We start from the raw sequence: 20,040 nt of genomic DNA on the forward strand, positions 1-20,040 counted from the left end.
TCCACTCTACCCTATCCTGATAGCATTCCCTCCTTAGTCCCATTTCTTTGGCACAAGCAACATTAACAACAGGTTCTCATCAAGTGGGGAAATAACAGTGTGAGACAGCAGGAGGTGGAGGAAAGACACCCACTGCGTGGCCCTGCCTCCCTTCCCAGCCCCCGTTCACCAGAACCTCTGCATGGATTCAAGGGAATCAACCCTGATGAGTGGTTTGCTGCCAAAAGTCTTGATGATGACAGAGGGGAGGTGGGCTAAGCACCGAGACAGGTGGCCCATCTGAAGCCTCTAAAAGCTGTCAACAGCCTCCCAAAGCCTGAACGGGATGCTGAGAACCCCCCAGGGGAAACCTGGCAGCACTCACCCTGAGCTCATAGCGCAAGCTGCTGTGCTTCAGGTCCGCCATGCTGTGGTTGGTGATACAGAAGTCCCAGCCTGCAAAGATCTTGTTGCAGTAACTCTGAAAGTGCTCCTCACTCCGAATCAGGTTGATTTTGAACCCTTCCACGGACCTGACCCCCCAAACACAAATATCCTCCTTTTAAGAGCAGAAGCAAAGTGCAGGCCCCCAAAAATCTAAAAAATTAGACACGGCTGTATTTTTGGCCCATTCTGATAGGGTCGAGTTTTGGACCATTCTAAATGTGCGTCACAGCTAACCAAGTATAGCTGTTGAAAACAGTTTTCTTTTATACATCTAGTAAATCCTATCATCGAGTAACTTCGATACGTCTTCTACTTTGAGTGACGTCCAACTCTTGATATAGCCTATAGATACTACATGATCTAGTTCTGCCATCTTTCCTCTCTTGTGTTCACTCTTTTATAAAACTGCAATGGTTTTCTGTCCTGTCCACAAATACATGAATCCCTCCTCTTGCCTCAGAGCCTTGGAACCTGAAAGTTCCCACTACTCTCTCCAGGGTTCTCTGACTCTTCCCATGGTCGACTCCTTTCTATCTGCGATAATTTTTTTAAAATTTATTTTTATTGTAAACAAATGGGATACATGTTGTTTCTGTTTGTACATGGAGTAACAGCATACCATTTGCATATTCATAAATTTACATAGAGTGATGATTTTTGATTCATTCCATTATTTTTTTCCTTCCCCCCCACCCCTCCCGCCTCTCTTTTCCCTCTATACAGTCCCTCCTTCCTCCATTCTTGTCCCACTCCCACCCCCCATTAAGTGTCATCATCCGCTTATCAGTGAGATCATTCCTCTTTTGGATTTTTGAGATTGGCTTATCTCACTTAACATGATATTCTCCAATTTCATCCATTTGCCTGCAAATGCCATAATTTTATTATTCTTTATAGCTGAGTAATATTCCATTGTATATATATACCACAGTTTCTTTATCCATTCATCAATTGAAGGGCATCTAGGTTGGTTCCATAGTCTGGCTATTGTGAATTGAGCCACTATGAACATTGATGTGGCTGTATCTCTGTAGTGTGCTGATTTTAAGTCCTTTGGGTATAGGCCGAGGAGTGGGATAGCTGGGTCAAATGGTAGGTCCATTCCAAGTTTTCTAAGGAATCGCCACACTGCTTTCCAGAGTGGCTGCACTAATTTGCAGTCCTACCAGCAATGTATGAGTGTACCTTTTTCCCCACATCCTCTCCAATACCTATTGTTGCTTGTGTTCTTGATAATCGCCATTCTGATTGGGGTGAGATAGAATCTTAGTGTAGTTTTGGTTTGCATTTCTCTTATTACTAAAGATGGTGAACATTTTTTCATATATCTGTTGAGTGCTTGTACATCTTCTGTGAAGTGTCTGTTCATTTCCTTAGCCCATTTGTTGATTGGGTTATTTGTATTCTTGGTGTAGAGTTTTTTGAGTTCTTTATATATTCTGGAAATTAGTGCTCTATCTGAAGTATGAGAGGCAAAGATATTCTCCCACTCTGCAGGCTCTCTCTTCGCATTGCTGATAGTTTTCTTTGCTGAGAGAAAGCTATTTAGTTTGAATCTATCCCAGTTATTGATTCTTGCTTTTATCTCTTGTGCTATGGGAGTCCTGTTAAGGAAGTCTGATCCTAAGCCAACAAGGTGAAGATTTGGACCTACTTTTTCTTCTATAAGATGCAGGGTCTCTGGTCTGATTTCAAGGTCCTTGATCCACTGTGAGTTGAGTTTTGTGCAGGGTGAGAGATAGGGGTTTAGTTTCATTCTGCTGCATATGGATTTCCAGTTTTCCCAGCACCATTTGTTGAAGAGGCTATCTTTTCTCCATTGCATATTTTTGGCCCCTTTGTCTAGTATGAGAAAATTGTATTTATTTGGGTTTGTGTCCGTGTCCTCTATTCTGTACCATTGATCTACCTGTCTATTTTGGTGCCAATACTATGCTGTTTTTGTTACTATTGCTTTGTAGTATAGTTGAAGTTCTGGTATTGCGATACCCCTTGTTTCATTTTTCCTGCTAAGGATTGCTTTAGCTATTCTGGGTTTTTTATTCTTCCAGATGAATTTCATGATTGCTTGCTCTATTTCTGTGAGGTACATCATTGGGATTTTAATTGGAATTGCATTGAATCTGTATAGCACTTTTGGTAGTATGGCCATTTTGACAATATTAATTCTGCCTATCCAAGAACATGGGAGATCTTTCCATCTTCTAAGGTCTTCCTTAATTTCTTTCTTCAGTGTTTTGTAGTTTTCATTGTAGAGATCTTTTACCTCTTTGGTTAGATTGATACCCAAGTATTTTTTTTTTTTTTTGAGGCTATTGCAAATGGAGTTGTTTTCCTCATTTCCCTTTCAGCTGTTTCATCGCTTGAGTATAAAAATGCTGTAGATTTATGCGTGTTGATTTTATAGCCTGCTATTTTGCTGAATTCATTGATGAGGTCTAGAAGTTTTCTGGAGGAGGTTTTCGGATCCTCTAAATATAGAATCATGTCATCCGCAAATAGTGACAACTTAAGTTCCTCTTTTCCTATTCGTATCCCTTTAATTTCTTTAGTCTGCCTAATTGCTCTGGCTAGAGTTTCGAGGACAATGTTGAATAGTAGTGGTGAAAGAGGACATCCCTGTCTTGTTTCCATTTTTAAAGGGAATGGTTTCAGTTTTTCTCCGTTAAGAATGATTTTGGCCATGGGCTTAGCATAAATAGCCTTTACGAAGTTCAGGTATGTTCCTACTATCCCTATTTTTTCTAGTGTTTTGAGCATGAAGGGGTGTTGTATTTTGTCAAATGTTTTTCTGCGTCAATTGAAATAACCATATGATTCTTCTCCTTAAGTCTATTGACATGATGGATTACGTTTATTGATTTACAAATGTTGAACCATCCTTGCATTCCAGGAATGAACCCCACTTGATCGTGGTGCACAATTTTCTTAATATGTTTTTGGATACAGTTTGCCAATATTTTGTTAAGGATCTTTGCATCTATATTCATCAAGGATATTGGTCTAAAATTTTCTTTCCTTGATGTGTCTTTTCCTGGTTTGGGTATGAGGGTGATATTAGCTTCATAGAATGAGTTCGGTAGGGTACCCTCCTTTTCTATTTCCTGGAATACTTTGAGAACTATTGGAATGAGTTCTTCTTTGAAGGTCTTGTAGAACTCAGATGAGAATCCATCTGGTCCTGGGCTTTTCTTGGATGGTAGATTTTTAATGGCTTCTTCTATTTCATTGCTTGATATTGATCTGTTTAAATCGTGTATGTCCTCCTGGTTCAGTTTGGGAGGAGCATATGTCTCTAGAAATTTGTCAATGTCTTCGGGACTTTCTATTTTGTTGGAATACAGATTTTCAAAGTAGCTTCTCATTATGTTCTGTATCTCAGTGGTGTCTGTTGTGATATTTTCTTTTGCATCATGTATTTTAGTAATTTGAATCTTCTCTCTCCTTCTCTTTGTTAGTGTGGCTAAGGGTTTATCTATTTTGTTTACTTTCTCAAAGAACCAACTTTTTGTTATGTCAATTTTTTGAGTAGTTTCTTTTGTTTCAATTTCATTGATTTCAGCTCTGATTTTAATTATTTCCTGTCTTCTACTACTTTTGCTGTTATTCTGTTCTTCTTTTTCTAGGACTTTGAGCTGTAATGTTAGGTCATTTAATTGTTGACTTTTCATTCTTTTCTGGAATGCGTTCCATGCAATGAATCTTCCTCTTCATACCGCTTTCATAGTGTCCCAGAGATTTTGATATGTTGTATCGTCATTCTCATTGACCTCTAAGAATTTTTTAATCTCCTCCCTGATGTTTTTTGTTATCCATGTTTCATTCAATAGCATATTATTTAGTCTCCAAGTGTTGGAGTAATTTCCTTTTTTTACTTTGTCATTGATTTCTACTCTCAGTCCATTATGATCTGATAGAACACAAGGCAGTATCTCTATTTTTTTGCATTTCCTAAGGGCTGCTTTGTGGCATATCATATGGTCTATTATCTGCGATAATTTGAATCTGGAGTGTCCCTCAGAAGCTCATGTGTGAAAGGCTTGGTCCCAAGTCCCTGGAGCTACTGGGAGGTGGAATTCTGAAGAGATGGGGCCCAGTGGAAGGAAGTTAGGTGATTCTCCATCACAGGCTTCCACAATGATGGACTCAAAGTAACAGGGCTGAACAACAACCATGGACCAAAACCTCTGCAACCATGAGCCAAAATAGACCTTTCCTCCTTCTAAGCTATCGCGGGCATTTTTTTCACAGTAAGGGAAAATGGACTAACACATGATCTTTCAGATTTCAGTTCAAATATCCTGTGATCCCTTATCTCCCCCACACAAAACTGTGATCCCTACTTCAAATTGGTCCTTTTTATTTCTTTCACAGTGATGAACCTAATCTGCAATTTGCTTATTTATCTGTTCATTGTTTATAATCCATTACTCTGAGTTAAATTTTAAATTGCTTGAAGGCAGGTATCCTGGCTGTCTCGACAAATTTATATCCACAATGCCAGGACCATGCTTTAGATAACTGACAGATAAATGAATATATAAATGATTTAACTAGTAAATAAGGCAAATATTTAATGAGCACCTGTTTAAACCAAATGCAATTCTGTTGCACATTTCATAATTTTTACTCAATCGAATGCTTCCATGACATAAAAACACCAAATACCACACAAGGTCCTTGTAGATGGAACAGGTATTTTTTAGGATTTGCAAGGGAGGCATGAGGACAACAGATATGGGAAGAACGACCATGATCAGTCATTCTGCCAAAGAATCATAGCAAAGAATTTGCATCAGAACCACCTGAGATGCTTTCCCAAAATGTACGCTTCTAAATGACTTCATACCCTGAGATGTTTCAATTAAGCAAATTCCATGCAGACTCCAGAAATACACTTCTACTGTATTTGGACCATTAATACCCGTGGGACAGTTGTTTATTAAATAAATAAAGGAATTAATAGTCTTCTCTTTTCTTGGGAATCGCTCTCACTAAGTCACTTGGGAAATGTCAAGTTGTCATACAGCCCCAACCCCCTTGGCCATAGTTCTGGTCAGAGTTCTGGGCACTTGAATCAATGGGGGTGACCCATTTACAGATAGTCTGCCTACAAATGGCCACCAACGGAGGGTTACAATTAGGCACCTGAATGAAAAAGGGCCAAGAAGTTCCTTCTAAGAATTCCTTCACCTGTGGCCCAGGGAGGCATACATCAGTGGAAACTGAGACACCCTATCTCTCAGCACTTAAGCAAGCCGCCACCACACAAGAGACCCCAAAGATGAGGGGACCTTTTGCTTTTGATATTGTTCCTAAGCAATAGCTATGTCTTTATCCTTCCTGTAACTGAGTTTCTTCCTTTCCTTGGTTCTCAAGATGCCACTCAATTCCCCTAGCCAGAGTTGGGTTTCGGCCAGTTGCAATCCAATAGATGTGGAATTGTCAGGTGTGTTCAGTAACAACTGACTGAAGAACTCCAGGTTGCTACCCAGCTCCCCAATCCTGACTTCCTTTTCCTCCAGGTCTTCTCCACGAAGCTGACCCCTGAACTCTACTCATCTTTTGGGCAATGGTTTCCAGAGTCCACAGAGCTCTAAGCGACTCCAGTCATGAAGGGTAATTCAAAGGAAATGCAACTTACCTTTTCACTATCCAAAGGAGGCTCAGGGCCAGGTAGGCAATTGTGCTTATCAAGTAAGCCAGGGGCAGATCATAGGTGAAGTTCTGAAATTTTATACCATCAATGGTGTAATGTCCATAAAAGAGGCTGGTCTCCTCCAAGAAACCCTGAAATCAAGTCAAGGACAAGAAGTCAGCCTGGTGAGCTCAGCACAGGCAACCAGACGGGTAGTTTCTGACTCAAGGAACTCATTCCAGTGTCTTTGTTCATAGCTATATTCCCTAGATATCAGAAGAATCCCAAAAGAATAAAGGGTACTCAGTTAGTGTCTGGGGAATAAGGCACTGACAAAACTTGAGCATAACAATAACTAGGTGACCCATTCAAAACAAATTAAGAAAACAGTTCCATGTGTCGCAGCATCAAAAAGAATAAATTTAACAAAATTGAAAATCATACTCTAGATACTATAAATCATGGATGTAAAAAAAAAATAACAAATCAAAGTAAACAGGAAATATCCCATGTTCATGAATCAGAAGATCCATGACAATATTCTTACAGATACAACGCAAACCCTATAAGAATCCCAGCTAGCTTCTTTGTAGAAATTGGCAAGCTGATCTTAAGGTTCGTATGGAGTTTCAAGAGACCCAGAAGAGCCAAAACAAACTTGAAAAAGGAAGAAAGAAACTGGAGGACCCAGGTGTTCCTACTTCCAAACTTATTACAAAGCAACAGTGACCAAAACAGTGTGGAATTGGCAATAAGAAGACATGTACATCAATGACACAGGACTGGAGTCTAGAAATGAACCAATGTATCTACAGCCAATTAATTTCTTGATAAGGGGAAACAGCAGCCTTTTCATAACTGAGACCACGAGATAGTCACAGGGTAAAGAATGAAGCTGGACCTCAACCTCACGTCGCATATGAAAATTAGCTTAAAATGGACCCAAAAACTAAAGGAAAGAGCCCAAACCATAAAATGTTTAGAAGACCACAGAGAACATAACCCTGAACTAACTATAGCAATGCAATAGGACTCAGCCTTAAGAAGGCAGGAAATCATGTCACATACTGCAACTTGCACAAGCCTTAAGTATATTTTACTAAAGTGAGATCATCCAGTCACATGATGACAAGGACTGCAGATTCCCACTCACGTGATGTCTCTAGAGTAGTCAAATTCACAGACATGCAAAGTAGAATGGTGGATGGCAGGGACTTGAGGGAGGGCGAAGGGGGATTTGCTAAATGAATACAGAATTTCAGATTTGCCAGACGAGAAAGCTGTAGAAATCTGGTGTGCAACAATGTGGATAACCTTGACATGTCTGCATTATACACTTAAAAATGGTTAAAACAATAAGTTTTATGCTATGTGTTTACCATAGTAAAAATAAATTAAAATCCTCATGCCTTAGATTTAGCAGTGAATGTTTAAGGACATCAAAATCACAGCAATAAAAGGAGAAGACATAAATAATATTAATTTATCATCCAAATTAAAAACATTTATGCTTCAGGAGCTATACCTAGCATATACAAAGAACTCATAACTCGACAATCAAAAGACAGAGAACCCAATTTTAAAACAAAGAATCCAAATAGATATTTATCAAAAAAAAAAAAAAAAAAAAAGATACAGAAATGGCCAAGAAGCTCCTGGAAGGATGCTCAGCATTACTAGTCATTAGAGAAATGCAAACCGAAACCACAAAGAGATATCACTGCACACACACCAAGATGGTTGTAATGAGAAGGTCAGATAATGACAAGTGTTGATAAGGATATGGAGAAACTGGAACTCTCAGGTGCTGCTGGGAAGAAGGCAAGATAGCGTAGGGTCGTTGGCAGGGTGGCAGCCCCTCAAGATGCTACACCGAAGGATCCATGGACTCTCTCCAGGCTCCTCACAGAACCTTCTCCCTGTGGGGGAACTCAGCTTCCTGTTGCAGATCAGGATGAAGGTGGCAGCGACAAGGAAAGGGACATTGGCCGAGAGTACCAACACAGACTTCCCGTAGGGTCCAGCAGGAGCCTGGTGGCAGGCACTCCAGCCCCTGAGGTCACCACAAACCCTGCTTCTTTCTCTGGACCGTTAGACCCAGTGGTTCCAATCCTTGGGTGTCTACCCAGGAGAAATGAATGCACCTGTCCACACAATGGCAGCACCGTCCACAGTAGCTGAAAGTTGGAAACGACTCAAACGCCCATCAAGAACAGAGGCACGAGATGCAGTCCTACATATGCAGAGCCTTCGGCGGGACACTGCACCATGAAAAGGAACAGAGTGCTGGCATCCGCTGCCTGCGTGAACCCTGAAAAGGTTACCCAAAGGGAAAGAAGCCATTCACAAAGGGCCACGTAGCATACGATTCCATCAATTTTATTTTTTATTCTGTATTATTTTTTTGCAGTTCTGGGGATTGAACCCAGGACCGTGTGAATGCTAGGCAAACACTACCACTGGGCAGAGCCCATCTATAGGAAATGTCCAAAATAGGCATTTTAGAGACAGAAGTAGATTAATGGCTGCTCAGGGCTGGTTGGGGGACTGGGAGGTAATCGCTAAGCGGCAGGGGCTCTTTTTGAGGTAATGAAAAGGTTCTAAAATTGGCTGTGTGGATCAGAGTATACCTCTGAACATACCGAAAACCTTTAAACTGTATGTTTGAAATGACAGAATGATGTGGCAAGTGACTGCTGTCTCAATAAAGGTGTTATTAAAAACAAACCAGAACAGGGGTGGGGCTGGGCGAGGTGGCGCAGGCCTGTAATCCCAGAGGCTCAGGAGGCTGAGGCCAGGAGGATTACAAGTTCAAAGTCAGCCTCAGCAACTTTACAAACACTTAGGCAACTCAGTGAGACCCTGTCTCTAAATAAAATGCAAAATAGGGCTGGGCATGTGGCTCAGTGGCTGAGTGGGTTCAATCAAACCAGGGATTGAACAATGGGGCGGGGGTGTAGCTGTATGATAGAGGGCTTGCCTAGCAAGACCAAAGCTCTGCAAAAACAAAAAGTAAAATAACGACTTATTTATTTTTAAACCCCAAAGGTATCCTTTGCAAAGAACAGCACAGAAGAGTCCGTTTTTGTAAGGTGTGAATGAAAGACCACCTCAGATACCTCCTTGGATGGCAGGGAAAGGCCAGGAGAAGGAAGAAGAAAACGGACATAGAGAGCAAGAGTACTGCAGGCAGCAGGCAGATGTCCACCACGGCATGGCTCACCCAGGGGGGAAACAGGGGCGGCCTGATGTCCAGCAACAGGGGATGTGAAAAACCCACAACGTGAAACAGCAAGCAAGAGCATTAGGTGCACTTGGAATCCCAGCAGCTCAGGAGGCTGAGGCAGGAGGATCGTGAACTCAAGCCAGCCTCAGCAACTTAGCAAGGCCCTAAGCAACTCAGCGAGACCCTATTTCTAAATAAGATATTAAAAAGGCTGGGGACGTGGCTCAGTGGTTAAGCACCCCTGGGTTCCATCCCCAGTACCCCCCCCCAAAAAAACCATTAAGTGCATAAAGATCAAGAAGGCTGCAAACCATAGTGTGGAAGGTCAGCTGCCCGCTGGGGAAGGACACTTTCACTCTATTATTTTTCACAGCCATGCAGTCTTAGATTATCTAAGTAATTAAGTAAATCTTTTAATAGAAACAAAGTACATATTCTCTCCTCCTCTCCCAAAGCCTCGGCACACAGACCATAAAATCTTGCCTAACTACACGAAGCCTATGGGGCAAAAGTCCACAGGGCCTGGAAACCTAAGATTTGTTTCATCTGGAGCCGAGGAGGCTGGCTGGGATTAATAAATAAATGTTTAAGGGATTCCAAGGGATCTGTGTGTCCACACGAGTGCGGCGTGCATGCCAGTGCTGGGCAGGTACCCCTGTGTCTGTGCATCATGCATCTCCGTGTGCAGTTTCTGGGTGGAAGAGCCATGGCCTTCAGCCACTGCTCTAGTTTCTGAGTGTCCGAGGGATCCATGGACTCTCTCCAGAACCTTCTCCCTGTGGGGGAACTCGGCTTCCTGTTGCAAGTCAGGATGATGGTGGCAGCGACAAGGAAAGGGACATTGGCCGAGAGTACCAACCCAGACTTCCCATAGGGTCCAGCAGGAGCCGGTGGCAGGCACTCCTGCCCCTGAGGTCACCACAAACCCTGCTTCTTTCTCTGGTTCCGGTGTCCCCACCCGTGTTCAGTTCTCACCGCGGACATGCAGGAAGCTGGGCGCTCCCTCAATCTACGTCTAGCCCTCTGAAGGTCCAAAGCAAGGGTCGGGCTAGATACTTACAGTGCCAGAAAGCAAGTCGATGATGTAGCTGTAGAAGTAAATGAGGCCGGAACTGCTTATCGGGTATATTGTACACTGGATATCTGCAGGAAACACAGGCAAGGACACGGGCTGGAAACAGTCTGCCATCCCTGTAACTCGTCTGCTGCCATTCATGTCTATCAGCACGTAACCCTATATGTTTACACATGTCTCCTATATTTGCATATCTGTACATGGGCGTGTTCATGCATTTCTGATTTTCTATGTTTCTATTTTCAAACCCTAATACAGTGTATTTTTATTTCTATTTTCTTTGATTTCTATTTCTAGAGAAATCTCTCTTCTCCCTAACCTTTGGGGCTAGATGTCTTTTCTATATGTTTTTGCATGTGAGTTCACATTTAGAACACGTTCTGCTTGTGTGTTTCGTGTTTCAGTGTTCATGTGCTTTGAGATATGTGATTGATAGAACTGTTATCCCATCTTAAGCACATCTAATATATAAGATCTTTACATGTATAGCACCAGATTCATGTTAAAATACACATATTTATCTATGTATAATTATTCAACAAAATTTGGGCACTAGTTTTAGTGACACTACCTTATGCTTGGACAACTAACTCTCTTCTCTGCTGTAAGAGTCAGTGATCGCTGCGTAACAAATGATCTCACAGTCTCAGTGACTGAAAAAGTCAAAAGTTTATTTTCTCACTCATTGGCTTAGAGCTGGAGTTCATTCAGTGGATTGAGGCTAAGGTTCTGATGGGCTCAGATCTATTCCACATGACCCACTCTGGGGCAGAGATGAAGAGGCAAGGTGCACCTGAGGCATGCTCTTCTCATGGTATAACACAGGGACACAATAAGGCAAGCCAAACATAAGAGGACATGTCAAGTTAACACTTCATTAGACACAACCAGTCATGCATCCAGGGTCAATAACAATGGGGCAGGAAGAATTCATTACCCACAGTATAAAGTCACAATTACAGGAAAGTGACAAATCAGGGAAAATAACCCAATCTACCATCTCTTTTCTGGGCTTTGGTTTCCCCTTTGTTAAAAAAAAAAAGGAGTTGAATCAGTTCACCCAAGGATGATTCCAGCTCTACCATCTTAGAATTCTAACATTCATTTGTTTATTCATTCAACAAACATTTTTTCATGATTGTGCCCAGAGAGATGTTGGGGATAAAAATATAAATAAGAGGCCTTTTCTGCCCTTGAAACGCTCACCACCAAATGGCAGAGAAGGACAAAGGGCAGTTGGGTGTACAGAAGGTGCTGGATCAGTTGCATGAACACAGTAGAATGGACAGAGGAGACGGGACCATTCTCTTCTGAGTCAGGAAGCTGGAGGGAGATGCCTGCCACTCACTCATCATCCTCCAGCCTGGAAGTCAGCACACTGTGGCTGTGGGCCAAATCCAGCCAGTTGCCTTTTTGTTAATAGCGTATTGTTGAAACCTAGACACGCCCAAGCATGACACATCATCTATGGCTCCAAGGGCAGAGTTCAACAGACACAGCAGCTAAGAAAGAAAGGAAAGGAAAGGGAAGGAAGGAAGGAAGGAAGGAAGGGAGGGAGGGAGGGAGGAAGGAAGTGAGGGAGGGAGGGAGGAAGGGAGAGAGGGAGGAAGGGAGGAAGGAAGGAAGGAAGGAAGGAAGGAAGGGAGGGAGGGAGGGAGGGAGGGAGGAAGGAAGGAAGGAAGGAAGGAAGGAAGGAAGAAAAAGAAAACACCAGACACAGCAGCGACCACAGGGCTCATGACATCTGAAGTATTTCCTACCCAGTCCTTTGCAGGAGAGGTTTGCCAGTCAGCCAGCCACACCGGGCTTTGAGCTTCTCTAAGATGCCAACTTATTTTCCAGTCTAAGCCTTGGAGATCCTGTTCCTCAGCCTGAAGGTTCTACTGTTCTTCAATGGCTGCTTCCTCCTCACCCCCAGGGCTCTGCTTAAATGCCCCTGCCTTCAGAGAGGGATGTGGGGACCCTTCAATCTCCAGTGTCCTGGTGTCCAACGTTACAGCACCCTATCCTTTCCCTTCCCCTGGGACCAGATGCATGTTATGTACTTCATCATGTGCTTAATTTCTTAAAACCTATCTCCTGCCAGGGCACGTGAATGCCGTGGATACCAACAGGAACTAGCTCTCCTCCAGCACATGCTGAAGCCCCAGGAACTAGCTCTCCTCCAGCACATGCAGGTGCTCAGTGAGTATCTGTTGAAGGAATGAAGACCTTAAGCATCATCCTTAACAGAGAGTAAAATCTCAAAGTCATGGAGGAGGTTACATTATGCTTGCTAAATATTCCACTTTCCTACCCAGCATTGCTCCTTCCAAATGCCTTGATGAACCCGGGGTTGCTGAGTGTCTTGCTTTGACCAATGAGATACGGCAGAAATGTGGCCCCCTATCATCCCCAAGCAGAAGCATCAGGAGCCAGTACTTTTCCCCCTGAGCCATGGTTGTTTTTCCCTGAGCCACACTGACCATGCCCAGATAGAGGCAGCCCCATTAGATTGGGCTCCAGTGTGTAGACCACCAACCCATGATGGACGTGGACTGTGAGTGAGAAATAAACATTTGTAGTTATTAGGCACTGAGGGTTATGGGGTCATTTGTTTCTGCAGCATGATCTCACTCATCCTGACTAATACAGTCACCTAAGACTCAGAATGAAGACTCCTCACAAAGGATGCACTCTACCTAATTCACAGTGAAAAGAACAGGCGTCATGGTAAACTAGGCCTTAAACTCACCCATGTCTTTGAACGGAATGAGCACAAAAGTGCTGTTGGTGATTTTGTATTTGGTCAGCAAGATAGGGAGCAAGACCAGCATAAAGATGATCAGAAATATCACCAAATTCAGCAACACCAGGAACCGTAAGAAGGAAAAATAGGACTGAATCCCAGTGCCGAATTTCCCTGGAAAAAAAGAAAAGACATTGGGATATCATTCATCATATTACACACTGGAGATTCAATCAGCCATACAAAGCTGGAGCTGCAGGATTCTCGGTGGGGGACAGAGGGAAAGAACATTTCCTTTTTCTACTGCTGGCTTCAAGCCCTACTTCCCAGTGTTTCAATCACTCACGTGTTGACCTTCACCCAGTCTTGAGCTAATCACTTAAGAGCAGAGTAAAGATGAAGAAGGGCTCCCTACCTTTTCTTATGTGAATATCTAGTTGACTCAACACCACTGATTGATCCCTCACTTTTGGAAACCAATTAACTTTATGTGCATGTACATTTTTCTGAACTCTATTCTGCTCCATGGGTCTGTCCTTAAATCAATACCAGGCCGTCTTTATTATGCATGTTTATAGTAAGACCTGACACGTGGAACATGCGTCTTTCAGCTGCGTTCTTCCTTATGCCAGCCCCAGGAATCCTTGACATTTTGCATTTCAGTATAAATTTTAGCTCAATTTTTGTGCATACATTGAGACAATCATAGTTTTTTTCTCCTGTCTTCATTGTCTCATACACGTGCACACACACTGCTGAGACTGAGTTAAATGATATGAAATACATAGGTCAGTTTGAGGAGAAGTGATAATATCGAACCTTCTGGTCCATGAACATGGTATATTTAGGTCTTCTTTAGTTTCTCTCAATAATATTTTATAGTTTTCTGTGCATAATTATTATACATCCTCCTTTAATAAGTTTATAGGTATTTGACTTTCATCAATTATATCACTAAAAGTCATTTTCTACATTTTTTTGCTGGTATCTGGAAATACAATTTAATGTAATTGATGCAAATGATTTTATATACAAACCATGTTACATTAACAATCTCACCAAATTCACACGTTAAAGCTAATAATTTCTTTTCTTTTCTTCCTACGTCCATACCAGGTCATCCGCAAAAAGGATGACATTTTATTTCTTCTTTTCCAAGTATTACCCCTTTGAATCCATTGTGCTGTACCAGGAAGGACAATGCTGAATGGAATCTGGGGTCATGAGCACATTTTCCTCATTCTCAATCTTGGGGGGCAAGTTTTTTGATAATTCATCATATCTGATATTCGCTGTAGAATTTCCAAAGACTTTAAAAAGCCAGATTAAGAAAGGGCTCATCTCTCTCTCGTTTGTAGGAATGAGAACTGAGGCTGATGGATGCCTTTTCTGCATCTGTTCGTATGACTATAATTTTTCTCCCGACTGATTCTCAGAGGACCAGCCTCCTCTCTGATAATAATTAAATGGCTGAGGAGGGTCAGAAAGATTCCAGGGGGAGCTTCCTTGTTCTTGGTGGGGACAAAGAACATACCTCCTGACTCTAAAGACCCATGACACCCACCAGCTTCTCCCCTCACTCATGCTCAGCAACCTTGCTGGAGGAAATGACTTTCACTCCCTGCCAGGGGAGCACCCAGCCAGCCACAGAAACGCTAAGTCCCAGTTCCCCAGGGAGAACCTACCCTGCACACATGTCATTTTCTGATGACGGTCGCTGGGAAAGCTGCCGCTTTGCCAGAGAGGAAACTGAGGTAAACAAAACCAAGCTGCCTGAAGACCAGCCCTGCTCATCTAGGCTGAGTGAATTGGTAAGTATCTTACCTTCTCTGAGCCAAGCAGACGGTTTGTACCTCTATAAAGGTTTACTGTAAGCATTGAGATCATGTGAGCAAATATTTGACCCAATACTTGCTTTATAAAGATTAATAAAGATTAGCATCTATGATTGTGTTCCAAACATATCACGCTCAAATCTCAAGAGAAAAAGTGTGTGGTTAAAGTTTTAAGATGCCCCTTAGGAATATTTGTACTCTCCATATTAAAAATAAATAAGCCAGGCACAGTAGCTCACACCTGTAATCCCAGCAATGCAGGAGGCTGAGACAGGAGGATCACAAGCTCAAGGCCAGCCTCAGCACCTTAAAGGGGCCCTGCCCAACTCAGTGAGACTCTGTTTCAAAATAAAAAATAGGGCTGGGGAGATAGCTCAGTCATTAGAGTGCTTGCCTTGCAAGCACAAGGCCCTGGGTTTGATCCCCAGCACTGCAATAAATAAATAAATAAATAAATAAATAAATAAATAAATAAATAAATAAATAAATAATAGGGCTGGGAATGTGTCTCAGTGGTAAAGTGACCCTGGGTTCCATCCCCAGTACAAAAATAAATAAATAAAATAGTGAAAGGTAGTTTACTACCAGTGGCTACTAATACCAAAAGTAACATTTTATATTTTATATTTTTAAAAATAGGAATAATGGAACAAAGGAAGCAATCAATGCTGCCCTACTTAGCAGGCCAGATTCCTTATGAACAGCTTTACAAAGCGTCCATCTCAGCAGTGTGAGGTGGTGCTTATAAATTCTTCTGGTTTTTGGTAGAAACAATGTAATCCTAAGAGGCCCTACCCCCAGCCCCTGCTAAGATGCCCAGATAGTTAATATTTCTGATTTTATATTTTGGTATAGCTTCTCATTTTTGTGCATTGAAGACTATCCCCGCTTCCAAATTCAAATGCTAAGTCCCAAGCCCTCCGGTGACTGATGGTGCTCGAGGTGACTGAGGGTGCTGGAGGTGACTGATGGTGCTCGAGGTGACTGATGGTGCTCGAGGTGACTGAGGGTGCTGGAGGTGACTGAGGGTGCTGGAGGTGACTGAGGGTGCTGGAGGTGGGTCTTGGGGAGGTGATTAAGGATGAGGTCATGGGGTGGGGCCCTACTGATGAGCTCAGTGCCCTTGTGAGAAGGGACTCTGGGGGCTCCTGCTGGTCCCGTCCCCCTGTCTCCCAGCCTCTCTCCCTCTACACACCCCCAACTAACCCCCACAGTGTCAGATGGGCACTTAGCAAGGCTTGCTCCAACTTCTAGAACTCTAAGAAAACATTCCTCTTTCTTTCATTTGCCGCACTGGGGACTGAACCCAGGGCCTCACACACGCTGGGCAGGGGGCTCTACACTGAGCTATGCCCCACCCCAAATTTCTATTTCTCTTTATTTGGTAGCAGGATTGAACCCAGCCATGCACTTAACCACATCCCAGCAGCATTATTATTATTATTATTATTATTTGAGGCAAGGTCTTACTAAGTCGCTGAGGCTGGCCTTAAACTTGCTATCCTTCTGTCTCAGCCTCCCAAGCCACTGGAATTACAGGGCTGCACCACCAGGCCCAGCTGGAAATGTCCACTTATTAAGCCCCCGTCTGTGGTATTCTGTCACTGCAGCCCACACTGCCTTCGAAGACCATATCCCAAGTTGTCCCCACTATGGAAAAGGACGTTCTTAGCATTCCCACGCCAAGGGTCAGCTGTGGCAGTGTGGAGCAGCCTCTGAGCCAGCCACCGTACTGCTCATAAAGCTATCAAACAGACACGGAGTTCAAGGACGCAAGGCGACGCATCTGTGGTGGAAGAAGAGGAGCAACAGGAGCATCCTGGTCAGCACGAGGGGGAACAGGATCCGCGGCAGGTCTAGAAACTGCCGGTGTTTCCGAGCAGCGCTGCCCTGAGCAGCTTTGGGCCAAGACAACCGCGGCCCCCAACCGAGCAGGAAGGCTTCCTGCCTCTTCCTGGCCGCGGGCTCCGCTCAGCCTCAGGTGGCTTGCTGCCCACACCTGTCCAGCAGGAGATGCTCCCCGTCAGCCGGGGTCTGGTGAAAACCGAGCTGTGCACCCGGCTCCCCCAAGACCCGAGAGGCCTGCAGAGGGGACTGTGCGCAGCACCCGCCGCGCGGTACCTTCTATGCTTCGAATGTCCTCCCGCCACAGCTCCAGGTGGGTGGTCATCTCGCGAGCCTTCTCGAGGAACCGCTTCCAGGACTTGCTGCTGTACCGCTTCCACTGGTCCCACTCGGACAGGTACTTCATCTGGGTCTCCTGAATGTCCCTGCAGTAGGAAGTAGTCGGACATCCTGAAATCCCACACCCATGGCTCTCTGGGAGAAGCGCAGCAGGAAGGAGGCTGGAACCTCCAGGAGCCCAAGGCCAAGGTCATGGGGGGTGGGAGGGGGGCAGGGGGAGGGGTGGGGGAGGGGGAGGAGCGTGGGGAAGCAGAGGCATGGGGTGCAGGCGGCTGGACATCAGCTGCACAACCAGCAACCAACTTGTCCCCAGGCCACAGCAAGGGCTCCACCAGCCACGCCAAGCAGGTGGCACCTGCCTCCACCCTCCATCCAGTCTGTCCTCCATCAGACAGGGAACTGTCAAGGGAGAGCCCAAGGCTTCCATTCAAACAAGCCTCTGTGCCTCATCCGTGCATTGGGGGTTAGTAAAGTACCTACCCTTCCACTAGTGGGGGCAATTTTCCCCAACCCAGGGCACATTAGGCCCCATCTAATGGAGACATTCTTGATTGTCACAACCAGGGTCAGGGGGTGCTATTGGCACTTAGCAGGTAGAGGCCAGGGATGCGACCACATCCCACAAAGCAGAGAGCCCACAATAGAATACCTGTCCCCACACGTCCATAATCAACAGCTCGAACTGAGAAACCCCGGCCAGGAGGGTTGGTTGGAGGGGAGGACCCGCTGGCACCCGTGCACAGGAGCCAGCAGCGACGGTATCGTCTCCGCCATCCTGCGTCCTGTTTTTGCCAAGTTCTAGGGGTTCGCTGGTGGCCCTGTCACACCCGGCCCCTGCCCTTACTATCTATTAGGGTCACTTCTCCAACCAGCTTAGAAATTTCTGGGGAGAAGAAAACGTCTTTCCATCCAGGCACAGTCATGCATGCCTGTGATCCCAGCAGCCTGGGAGGCTGAGGCAGGAGGATCAAAAGTTCAGAGTCAGCCTCAACAAAAGCGAGGCACTAAGCAACTCAGTGAGACCCTGTCTCTAAATAAAAAATAATAAAAAGGGCTGGGGATGTGGCTCAGTGGTTAAGTGCCCCTGAGTTCAACCCCAGGTATTTAAAAAAGAAAAAAAAGGAAAAGAAAAAGAAAAATAGAAAATGCATCTCCTTCTTGGGTATGGTAAGGTTTGGTATACAGCAGTGGTATTTTACAAGAATTCAAAAATTTATGAATCTGAAATAGTGGGAAATAAAGTACATTCTCAAAGTCTGGCTTTATTTCCATGTTGTTGAGCCTATATGAGACCCTCCCCCAGTATTAAAAATCAAAGGATGGGGTGCTGCTCAGGGGCAGAGCACTTGCCAAGCATGCATGATCCTGGGTTCCATCCCCAACACCGAAATAAATAAAAATAAAATAAAATAAAATAAAAATCACCACGGGTTTTCAAAGCTGTGTGGCAGGGTGTGCCCCATGCACTGTGTCCCTGCTACTGCCCCTGGGTGGCCTCAAATCAAGAGTTAGGCAGAAATATCCATCTCTACCACTGTATCAGACCAACGGGGAAAAATTAGGCTTTGAATTCTGCAGGAAAGGCAGAGATGGCAAACTACAAAGTCACTCTCCCAGTCGGGCATGGTGAGGCATGCCTGTTAACCCAGTGGCTCAGGAGGCTGAGGCAGGAGGATCACGAGTTCAAAGCCAGCCTCAGCAAAAAACAAGGCATTAAGCAACTCAGTGAGACCCTGTCTCTAAATAAAATACAAAATAAGGCTGGGGATGTAGCTTAGGGGCTAAGCACCCCTGAGTTCAATTCCTGGTACTCTCCCCCCACAAAAAAGAGGCTGAGGCAGGAGGATGGCAAATTCAAGGCCAGTCTCAGCAACTTAGCAAGACCCTGTCTCAAAATAAAAAATAAAAAGGGCTGGGGGTGTAGAGCACCCCGGGGTTCAATCCCCAGTACTGAGGAGGGGGAAGGAGGAGTGGAGGAGGAGGGGGAGGAGGAGGGGGAGGGGAAGGAGAGGGAGGAGGCTTATCGTCTTTTGAGCTATTACAGGTTTGGGCATCTCTGTCATGTCAGTTTAGCGGCCCTGAGGAATGAAGTTCCCATAACGTGAGCTCCTCAGGAAACCAGCCTATGCAGGAAACACCCCTGCCCAGAACATGCCGCCGCCTCCAGTGGCCATCACCAACCTCAGCCGCCGCTTCTCAGAGATGTTCAGCGCGTACTTGCGAATGGACTGGCTGCTGAGGTTCTTGGTGATCCCTCCCTCCAGGTGGGAGCCATACGAGTCCGTGGGCTTCAGCAAGGTGCCGCTCTGCTTGTCCCGAGGAAGGATGGTGGTCCTCCGGCGTGCGACTGAGCGGTAGCTTGGCAGTTCCTGAAGGAAGTTCACAGGTGGCGAGGAGAAGCCACTCGAGTCCACAGACTGACTCTCTGGGTGAGAGAAGAAAGCCATCCTTCACTCCAGGAAGCTTGGGAGCCAAAACACAGACCTGGCACAGAAAGCTTGGATCGCAGAGGCCATGGATAAACTCTGCAGATAGTCACTGGCCTGGGCCAGTAACAAAATCGTCTGGATCTTATTTTACGTACCACGATGGTGCTCAGGACAAATAATCATAATAATCTGCAAATGTGTTCACTTTCTGCATGTTTGTAAACGTGCTTTAAGTTGCAGGACATCTGAGTTCTGGGGTCTGGTTGCAGCCACTAGCTAAATGTGCGTGTGGCCTCGGGCGAGTCATCTAAACTGTTTTCATTTGTCAAATGGGGCTAGTAACATCTGTTCCAGCCACCTTCACACAGTGAGGGGTGTATAGTGTGTGTGACAAAAACAAACATGAAGTGCTATGCAAATACACGCAATAACATCAGACACCAGTAACAGCCGCATTTGGTGGTAAATATACACAATGGAATATTACTCAGCCATAAAG

General features: G+C 44.6%; 1 protein-coding gene across 3 annotated transcripts in view; it reads right to left on the reverse strand.

Annotated features, from left to right (window-relative positions):
* TMC7 (transmembrane channel like 7) overlaps positions 1 to 20,040 on the reverse strand; it is a 48,109-nt gene that overhangs the window by 14,223 nt on the left and 13,846 nt on the right. For 2 of the 3 annotated variants that reach the window (XM_079120853.1, XM_079120855.1), the window contains exons 2-7: positions 19,294 to 19,537; positions 17,050 to 17,198; positions 13,100 to 13,267; positions 10,351 to 10,433; positions 6,071 to 6,216; positions 365 to 512 (exon numbers count right to left, since the gene is read on the reverse strand). In XM_079120853.1, coding sequence (XP_078976979.1) covers positions 365 to 512; positions 6,071 to 6,216; positions 10,351 to 10,433; positions 13,100 to 13,267; positions 17,050 to 17,198; positions 19,294 to 19,537 — 938 coding nt within the window. The remainder of the gene's footprint in view (positions 1 to 364; positions 513 to 6,070; positions 6,217 to 10,350; positions 10,434 to 13,099; positions 13,268 to 17,049; positions 17,199 to 19,293; positions 19,538 to 20,040) is intronic. The other variant, XM_079120854.1, reaches the window with a different exon arrangement.

Source organism: Sciurus vulgaris, assembly GCF_902686455.1.
Source record: "Sciurus vulgaris genome assembly, chromosome: 18".
Lineage (NCBI taxonomy): Eukaryota > Metazoa > Chordata > Mammalia > Rodentia > Sciuridae > Sciurus > Sciurus vulgaris.